Source organism: Chaetodon trifascialis, chromosome 17 (assembly GCF_039877785.1).
Source record: "Chaetodon trifascialis isolate fChaTrf1 chromosome 17, fChaTrf1.hap1, whole genome shotgun sequence".
NCBI classification, from domain to species: domain Eukaryota; kingdom Metazoa; phylum Chordata; class Actinopteri; order Chaetodontiformes; family Chaetodontidae; genus Chaetodon; species Chaetodon trifascialis.
In genome coordinates, this window is record NC_092072.1 from 15,244,110 (window position 1) to 15,254,566 (window position 10,457).

Below are 10,457 nucleotides of genomic sequence, written 5' to 3' on the forward strand. Positions count from 1 at the left end.
AAACTGCAAATTAGCAACAGTCTCTGTGTCTCTGATATTCATTCAAATGTACACATATACCCAAATGAGAGTAAAGACTTGAGTCCAAAGTCCAAATCTACACAGCAAAGACATACACTCAAGAACAACTTCCTTTGACCAAAAGAAGTCTCCAACATCACAGTTTAATGTGTGATTGATGTGGAGACCTTCCCAGGAACCAGAACAGACTTGTGAACTAAAGCTTCTGGTTCTCCTCAGGCGGTCAAAAGGCTCACTGAAGTCTCCTTGGCCTGTGGGTCCAGCAGCACTTGGCAGGTCCTCGACTGGGGCCTAATGGAGGCCTGATTACCCACTTTTTGCTGAGCTCCAGTGGGCCAGTTGTTCCTCCTGCCATCTGGATGCTGTTACCCCACTGTTTATCACATATTCTTCAGATGTGGGATGAAGGCGAGAGTGTGAAGGAAATAAAAATAGATTAAATAAAAGGCTGAGGCAAGGGAACTGGGAAAGGGAGGGGGGTGATGATCATCCTGAAAAAATGTGCGCACTGTCATCATCATCAAATTTGACTCCATCTACCAAAACAAGTTCTGGATTATATGAGATGTGCCTTGTGTTATCAGAAGCCGTTCTTCAGAAGCAAATTTCAAAGCAAATGAGGGCTACATTTTCATGACATGACATTCGGCTCAACAACACTCAACAATTTGGGATTCAAATCTGTCACAGAAACATCAAATATTTGTGAAAAGAAGTCATGCTTTCTATAAATGGGATTTCAAAGTGTGGCAGAAACAAGATTTATATTTAAAATAGTGGAACTAATGCTGCCTGTGGCTCATGTGAATGTAATGCCTCTACTGCCACTCAGTGGTCATATGTCAACATTGCATCACCTTTGGAATAATTCATCAATTAATAAATAACCGTACACAAATCTATTATTGTGATAAGATATTTAGGAGTGTAATTATTTGTAAATACAGTCAACTTTCCAAATGAAGTGAAAGGAGGAAAATAAATTCTATGTTGTTTTACAAAATAGATAAAGATATAAAGCATTTGAGTAGTACTAAACATATCAAGCAAACAGACCACAGCTACTAAATCTCACAACTTACTGAATTTCTGTCTAGGTCGTTGAGGAGAATGTAGTCATGTTATTAATAACACATGTTCAGGTAAAAAGAAAGGTTAAAGATTTTATAATGAACAAACTCGTCAAATGTTTCTATGCAAAATGTTTAACGTGCAAAATCCTTCTCAGTCATCATTTATGACCCACTAAAAGTGTGTCATGGTATCTACAGACCCTGCCCTCTGCCTGTATTATCTTATTTTTGCTGTGTTAGGGCATTTCTGGGTGTTGACCTTTCGTGCAGTGGGTGTGTAGCCCCCAGCCAATGTGTAGGATGTGATGGCAGGACTCTTTGAAAGCAAACAACCAGGTTCCAGAACGTAAACACACAGCCAAGAGGAAGGGATGAGCAGGAGAGCTTTCACATGGGCACCTTTGCTGCAAGGTTTTCTAAAGTACTCTGCAGTATTTATGAGCTGTGGGTTGTGTATCATTCTTAGCTGGACAGGAGTCAGCACCTTGGCACTGTGAGCACCCTCCAGATGGCTTGGGTGATACTGCAAGTTCGCTCTTACAAGAGCAGATTTCAATAAGTAGTTTGACTTGGTCTGTTCAATGTAAGCACAGCTCAAGTCTTTGAATCCTGGAGAGCGTTGCAACAAGTAATGAAGAAGGTGTTATATTTACGACCTGCCTGATCGTCTGACCTCTTGTGTTCCTCACCCTGTTGGGCTTTTCTTGCATTGCTGCATTCACTGGTTTTTGCAATAAAGTTGGTGGGTTAGATGTTAACGTGAACGATAGGAAAAATGGCCACAACCACAAAAATAAAACTGTGACTGTTAAAACTGGTGTTTTGCTTTAAGTTGATATCAGTATTTCAGTCATCTTTTGCCAATGGCCTCATGTTAAAGGTCCTAAATGTACCACAGCAGAAGTTATAAAGACAGCGACATTATGATCAATGCATATAAAATCTGTGTGTCTTCTTGAACTTGGGACTGGAATCATATGACACTATAAGCCTTATGCTGCTTAACATAATTAAGCTCTTCTCATCATTGTACCTCATTTCAAATATCAATCTGAAATGGTTGCATTCTCATGAGCTGCCAGTAGGGGGAAGTATTAGCCTATGGTTACATTATTGGGGTAATAGGGGTTCCAACTGGACTTTCCTTGCATGCATATAACAATATCATTAACTCCTGTTCAACTCCTCTTGAATAAGACAACAAAGGCATTTCCATGATCACAAATAGTCGAAGACTGCAGGTGTGTTGGCAGAATCCATGTTTGAGAGGCCATGCATCACTTAACACTGGATCTGGTTTGAGAAGAAATGATTCACACAACTTAAGAAACAACTGGCTTGGGTTGTTCTCACTATAACTTTCAACAGTTTAGATTGGCTGAAGCAGTGGTTGTTTTTTTGATCCAAACAGACATTATACTACATTTTAAAACATGTGTACTTGTCATTTATGCTTTGTTATAAAATGAATACAAGGCGAGCTGCCCTATGGCCTCACAAAAAGAGTAACACACAGGCAAGGTATTGCTGAGATGAGGGAGTGGAGTCACAAACCAGCTGAAATTGGCTTGGGGTGATTGAAGTGTTCTCCAGATCAAGCTGGTGTCTTTACTCTTTGTGGCCTGGCTCTGTTCGGCTTCACTCTGCTAGGAAAGAATAATGAGGCAGTTTATGACATGTGGCGTACTTACAGTCTACTTAGCATTTTACAGACACTCTCAATCCCAATAAGATCTCTACATCAGTCAGCAGGAAAACAGAAAAGTTAACGCCTGTCTACTTGTACTCTTACATAACAACTGCTGAACCTAGGAACCATGGAACACTGTTTTATATATGGATTGGAGAGCTGTCCAGAATGTACCCTGCCTGCTGCTCAGGCTGTGCTGGGATGGGGGAAAAAATTACTATGCCTTTAATGGAAAAAGTCATCAGGTCACACAGAGGAAAGTGAATTCAGAGGGCTCCTTCCAACAGACTAGATGCCTTCAAACTGTCAACAAATTCCATGTTTTAATTTGAAGCTTCAATTTCCCAGGCAATGATGTTGTGATGTCTGAAATTAGTTGTATGTAGCTACCTAATTTATCATACCATGCCTTTTTTTCCCCCCCATAAACCTTCTGCTCCATATTTGTTGTTGTACACCCACAGGTGTATTTGTACATTTACTCTCCTTTAGTGCCTAGGTAGCTGGTTCATGTAGTGTCTCTATATGTTGTAACATTTCCATTTCAAGATTTCAGTGGCTTCTTAAAAATTACTGATATTAACAATAAAAAATGTGATTTTTAGTATCCAATCTGTTCATTTTGCACATGGTCTACATCTAAAACATATTTATTTTACCAGTTTGAATAGTTATTGTAAATTAAAAATGTGATTAACTTGATGCAGGAGCCAAAGAAGAACTAAGAACTGATTTATGTAAAAGTAACTTTGGTGACTAAACTGATGAATGATTTGAGCCTCTTTTGTTGGTCAAAAGAAGCTGAAAAATGTGTCAGAATGTTTTCATTTCAAAGTGGCATATGCACTTATCCATTCAGCTGAAGATGAGAACTCTGAGGCTGAAGGTGTGACACCATCCTGTCAGTCATTAGCCAGTTGCCAAAAAAGACAGATATAGGGTTGATTAACTGCTGTTATGTGTACACTGATACATCATGGCTTCTTATGCAATATGTACTTTACAACCTCAATAAAACTGTTTGCAATCAAGAAAAGTAACACATTGTTTGAGAAAACCTTTTCTTTCTTTTTTTTAACCCTTTTAAAATGCCTGATACCTGTGCCACTAAGTGGTAGCAATGTGTGAAGTGCTGTGTTCCAGCCATCTGTAATTCTTAGGTGACAATGAGGCAGTGTTTCTTTCTGAGTAGGAAACAGATGGTTTCCTGAATTTACCTCAAATGGAGCAGCAGTTGCAGGAATGAATTGGCGGCAGTGTAGATAAGAGTCACATCCCCTAGTTTGTTTTTTTCTCTTTCACCTGCAGCAATTTTTATTTATTTATTTATTTATTTATTTTTTTTTGCTTTTGCTCAGAATACATCAGTACACTGTATTCTTTTATCTATGTATATTTTATAGTCTTTTTGATCTGTTTGCTACTTCTTTTGTTTTGGTATACATCAATATTAAGATTTTCATCATCTCTTTTTCTAGATATGCCACCCATGATTGAGGTGAAGGGGGAACCAGGTCCCCAAGGGAAACCTGGACCAAGAGGCCCCCCAGGGCCACCAGGACTTCCAGGAAAATCTGGACTGGGCAAGCCAGGTCTCAATGGCCAGCCAGGCCCTCAGGGGCCTTCTGGCTTTCCAGGAATTGGTAAGCCTGGACTTCCAGGTCTCCCAGGAAAGGTTGGGCCAAAAGGGATGCCTGGACTTAATGGTGAGGTTGGCCCTCGTGGTGAACCAGGTCCCAGAGGTCCTCCAGGGCAGCCAGGCCTCCCTGGCCCAGCTGGCCTGTCTTTGAATGGGAAACCTGGGCTTCCAGGCATCAGAGGCCCCCCTGGGACTCGGGGTGAGCCAGGAATAAAGGGTGGTGTTGGCCCGCCAGGTGAGCGTGGGCTTAAGGGCGAGAATGGAAATGGCAAGCCAGGCCCTCCAGGTATAAGGGGTCCTCCTGGGCTGAAAGGCAGTTCAGGGCCATCTGGCCTTCCAGGTATTGGCAAACCAGGACTAAAAGGTTTGCCTGGACTGCCTGGTCCTAAAGGTGATCAAGGACTCCCAGGGGATCGAGGGGAACCAGGAGAGGCTGGGTCTCCAGGTCTACAAGGTCTACCAGGGTCAGTTGGGATAGGGAAGCCTGGGCTGGATGGAATTCCTGGAGGACTAGGTCCAATAGGTCCAAAAGGTGAGCCAGGGCTCAGGGGTCCTCCTGGATTTCCTGGGACTCCTGGCTATGGAAAGCCTGGTCTGGGTGGACCAAAAGGTGATAAGGGCCATGGTGGGCTGCCTGGTCTCCCAGGGGACAGAGGAGAGCAAGGAATGGTGGGCCCAATTGGGGAACCAGGCCTTGATGGACAATCAGGACCACCAGGACTTCAAGGCCCAATGGGACTCCCAGGAAAACATGGATTGCCAGGACAGAAGGGAGAGACAGGCCCCCAGGGCCCTCCAGGACTTCCTGGCCTCAGAGGTGACCAAGGCCTCAATGGACCCTCTGGAAAACCTGGCATCCCTGGGGAAAAAGGCATCCCTGGGCCCAATGGTCCTATTGGAAAACCTGGACCCAAAGGTGAGGCAGGACATATTGGCCTACCTGGGAATCCAGGGTTGACAGGTGCTCCAGGGTCTAAAGGTGAGACAGGATTTATAGGGGCTCCAGGTCCCAGAGGCCAGTCAGGCATTCCTGGTCTTCAGGGGCCCATGGGTCCCATGGGGCCTCAGGGTGTCCCTGGCTCAAAGGGTGACTCTGGACCCCCAGGGCCTCCAGGACTTGGTAAGTTTGGAGAGAAGGGAGCTATAGGTCCTCAAGGTCCACCAGGGAAACCAGGGCCTGCTGGCATTAATGGTAACCCTGGCCCTCCTGGGCCTCCAGGTCCCCCCGGTCTTCCAGGAAATGGCCAAACAGTTGTTGCAGGGCAAACAGATGCACGGTTGGAGGGGGATGAAGTACCAGGTGACAGGAAGGGGCCTGCATACAGTCAAGTTCCACTCTCTGCCTCTGTGGCACCAGCATTCACAGCCATCCTCACCACTCCTTTCCCTCCCTCTGCCATGCCAATCAAATTTGACAGGACCCTGTACAATGGGCAAAATGCCTACAGCCCTGCTACTGGCATGTTCACTGCTCCTTTATCTGGTGTCTACTACTTTGCATACCACATGCATGTAAAGGGAACTAGCTTGTGGGTGGCACTGTACAAGAACAATGTACCAGCCACTTACACCTATGATGAATACAAGAAAGGCTACATGGACCAGGCGTCTGGTAGTGCTGTCCTAGAGCTGAAGGAGGGTGACCAGGTATGGGTCCAGATGCCCTCGGATCAGGCAAATGGCCTCTATTCTACCGAGTACATCCACTCCTCCTTCTCAGGATTCCTGCTCTGTCCCACATAACCCTGTCCTTTCTTTCAAACACATTCCTGTATTGGCACCTCAGAGCAGTCCTAAACCTAAAATACCTGCAGCCATAATAGAAACAAAAAAACCCATAGGATTCTCAATATTAATGCCATCATCTTTATCTGTCTCAACATCATCAGTGAAAGAAAAAAACAAACTTTGTGAACGAAATATGGAAAGTTTTTAAAGGCAGGGGAAGGAATTTCATACTGTGTTCTTTGTTTCAATGTCCTTCAAGTGTGTGTTTTGGGTTGTATTTTATGTTGGTGTTTTTTTTTTTTAGCTTATAATATTTTAATTATTATATTGTCATAATTTTATTGTTATTATTTGGTCAATGTCATCATTGTTGTTGTTGTTGTTGTTGTTGTTTATTGGATTCAGACTATTAAGTGCCTTACTTTGTAATGTGCTAGTAACAGACCTCCCCATGTGACTGCACATCCTGCCTTCATGCTCTGGCATCATAAGGACAGCATCACCAGACCCTGGGGGGTGATTGGTTCCTGTGGCTGCAGTCACGTCCCCCATGTGTTCTTATTTAAACCGTGAATAGTAATACTGACATAAGGAGCAGCAATACAACATAGAACATATAGACAAACAATAGCAAAACAAGGCATTTGATGCTGTAATAACCTTTAACGTTACTTTTCTTTTGTTTGACCTTTTTGGTACTCTAAACAATTGTTACATTCAGATTATTGATAGAATTAAATCTTTGTTTTTAGAGTGAGATATATATTTTGACAGTTTGTTGGCATAAGCAGCTGTTGGGTGCTTATTTCTCTAATTCTTTCTGAATGTAGTAGCCAATCATTTAAATGATGGATTTTTGTCTTTCTTATAATTTGTTGAACTGTCCAGAAGTACAATCCAAGAAATCCAATCTGAGAATAAATATGACCTTCCAGTATTAGAATTATTAAATTTAAACTGCCCCTTTGAAGAGGATCAACAACTTCATGCAAGGACAATGCCTTTTTTTTTAACTTTCAGGATGACATTAATTGAGGATATATGTATGCATACAGTCAATGTTTACACGCCATAGAATAGATACTGGGAGCAACTGCAAAATGGACAGTGAGCATATAACCATAGCTGGATCAATGTCCCGTTTCCTTGTATCGATCTGATTTTCCCATTTACACTGCAAATCCCATCACTGGGTTGCAGGCATCCTCTTCAGATGCCCTGACCATGACATCACTGCTTTCTAATGGCATACTACTTATTAATAAATCAGTATCACATTAACATTAAGTGAGCAGTCTGTACTGCCACAGTATGAAAGCCCCATTCTGACCACATATTGCAAAATCTGTGAAGATGCTGTAAACTTGTTTCTGTTTAGGAAAATATGGAGGCGAATGGATGATAGATTAAAAAATCATCCACGTCTTCCTTCAGTGCCAGTTTCTGTGTGACTTGTTTCTGGGCAAATGAGAGCAATTGTAAATCATTTGTAGTCCTGACTGAAAAGACGTTCGGTTAATTCCCAAACCATTATGGCAAAAATAGCTGAATTGTTGTTGTTTAGCTTTACAGAACAGCCGTGGTTTCAAGGACAAGATGTTTCAGAACCAAATAATGTCAAACAGCTGGAAATGAGAATCGATCCGCATTTACTCCATGAATAAGTAAAGGGACTGACCGAGGCCCACAGGTTGTGAAATACAGGTTATGTAACATTTAACAAACTCCTGCCAGATTTCTTGGAGAGGTGGTGGGCCAGAGGTGAGTGCTGTGTATTGACTCATTTCTTCTGGATGAGGCATTAAAGATACATGCTGTGTGTGTGTGTGTGTGTGTGTGTGTGTGTGTGTGTGTGTGTGTGTGTGTGTGTGTGTGTGTGTGTACATGTGCTTGTCTGTTCTAGTAGGTTTACCCTTCTGTCTGTCACTGTGTCAATATATATGAGAATATGTGTAGCTGTTTCACATCGTCCCCCTGGCATTCAAGTCATGAACACTTCAGCGAAGATAATAACAAACTTGCTGCAGTTACAAAACCTTACCAAGAGCTCACAGTCCTGTCATTTTGTCACACGAAATCTGACTTCAAAATGTTTCAGCCTCCTTTTGGGTTTTTAAGAGAATTTCACACAATCTAACGGTGCCATTGTGGAGTAAGGGAACAAGTTATAAAATAGGTGAAAGATGAATGTAAGGAATAGATTATGGGAGACAGAGAAAACTGAAATCAAATGGACTTAATGATATCAAAAGACAACATTTCATTTTCTAGACTTGTTTTACTGGTTAACACTGAACCCTTTTGATATGACGATATTGCATATTGGTCCAATGAGTGGCATAACGGTGTGCAATAATTTTTGTGTTGTACCAAGTCATGAACAAAAAGGAAAAAAAGAGAAAAAGAAAAAAAAAGAAAAAAGACATTCTGGTGAAGTGTGCAAGATCTTGTATCAATGCTTGCAGCTGCAGAAGAGAGGAGATAAAGAGATTCGGGCAAAATTGAGAAACGTCGGTGCTTATATCACCAACTCTGAGCCGTCACATGCCCCAGCTCTGACACAATTCCAATCTAACACTATCATTACGCTGAATTTAGGACTACCTTACATTTTATGCGTGAATGTCAGTATATAGGATTGTGCCAAATATTGAGCTTTGCAATCAGAATGAATGTACACTGTTTGTCTGATTTGAACAATAGTTTCACTAATCATCTACCGTGCTGTGTCACTACACATAAACTCTTCATGTTGCTCTGGAAAAGCAGTGCTAGGATGGGGCCTAATCAGTATTTTAGATCTATATATAATGCAAACAATGCACTTGCCCTTGCCCTTTCTGTCTCATAACATTTTCATAACACACCTACAACTGCTATGTATCATTAGTTTTATGTGAGTCTTAAAGACAGTCCAAGGCTCGCTATGTACTGTATGTTGCCTTTGTTTTGTAGCCTTCTATTTTTGGACATATGAAACAGTGATGTGAGTTACATGTGGCCATTACTCTCTGTCCTTATGTTTTCATAGACAATGTCACTTGCTTGCCGAGTTTGCCCTGTGTGCAAATCATTTAACAAGTGTCAGTAAGATCCATGTACCGGCTCAATCACAAATTGCTTTGAAGTGTTTTTGTGTTTTTCTTTTAAAAAACAAACAAAAAAAAACAAACAAAAAAACAACAAAACACTAAAAGAAAAAATAATTACAAGCCTTGCTTTGGTTCTTAAGGGATAGGCGATTTGTTTTAGTTTCAATAAACACAAACGGCCATTCCCATTTGCACATGAAATTAATGAAGATGTATTTATACATTTATGATAATTTAATAGGGATGCCAAAACCAACCACCGAAGCCTAGAACGTATAAATGGTATTTAACAGCATTGATGAATTAAGAGCATTTACAATATGTAGTTAGCATTCTAGCATTGTTTGTGAAGGATTATTTGTGGACTTTTATTTTCTATTTGTGTAATGTTCAATGTATCAACTTATAGGATTTTTGTCATACAAGGGTATTGCGTGCACTCTATGCAATAGAAGTTGGTATAAATGCACTCTTTTTTGATTGAAAATGTTTGTCTGCTTATACAAAATCTACAGTACTTGATTGTATTGATACCACATCAATAAAAACTTTCTTGTATGTTGGTGTCAGACTCCCATTTCTGTCTGCTTTATCTGCATGTGCACATTAAAAAGAAAATGTAAAATCACTGGAACACACAGAGGTTACTGACATACCTCCAATTTTTTGCATCATTAGTAGTATTAGTCATAATAATAGCCCTGAAGAGTTGTAATAATTTAATAATAATCATTTTTCCAGTTTGAGGATATCTGCATGGCACGTTTGGTTTAGAATTTTGTTGCAGGTAAAGAATTGAACACTAGAGGGAGATATACATTTACAGTGCAAACTATTTCAGGCCTCCACATGGAAGAGATCCTTGCCTGATCTACTAGTCAGAGCTGCATTGATAGGCTTTTGCCTCTCGCTTCAGACCCTTTTTATAACTTTAGATGTTAGCCATTTTGGACCGTGCATCCATTGCAGATAATATATAAAGAAAGACTTCAAAATTAAATAAACAATATCAGTCTTTGGCTTAGTTTGCCTTGTGTTTAGTTGTCATTCTTAGAGATGCCCAGTCAAAGAATCCAAGCAGCCTTAGGGGGACCTCAGGAACAGAAGGACATGTGTGTCTAACTTTATCTCGTTCAATAGAAATATTTTCTTGTCTGTTTTACAGTATTTACTTGTTTTCGATAAGGTATTTATCTATCAGATAAATCTGTCCA

At 41.1% G+C, this 10,457-nt stretch overlaps 1 protein-coding gene across 1 annotated transcript in view; it reads left to right on the top strand.

Moving 5' to 3' along the window:
- Nucleotides 1-9,771, top strand: part of col8a2 (collagen, type VIII, alpha 2) — a 44,987-nt gene extending 35,216 nt beyond the window's left edge. The window contains exon 3 of the mRNA XM_070985257.1: nt 4,263-9,771. Within this exon, the coding sequence (XP_070841358.1) occupies nt 4,263-6,166 (1,904 nt within the window). The 3' untranslated portion in view covers nt 6,167-9,771. The remainder of the gene's footprint in view (nt 1-4,262) is intronic.
- The last annotated feature ends 686 nt before the right edge of the window (nt 9,772-10,457 follow it).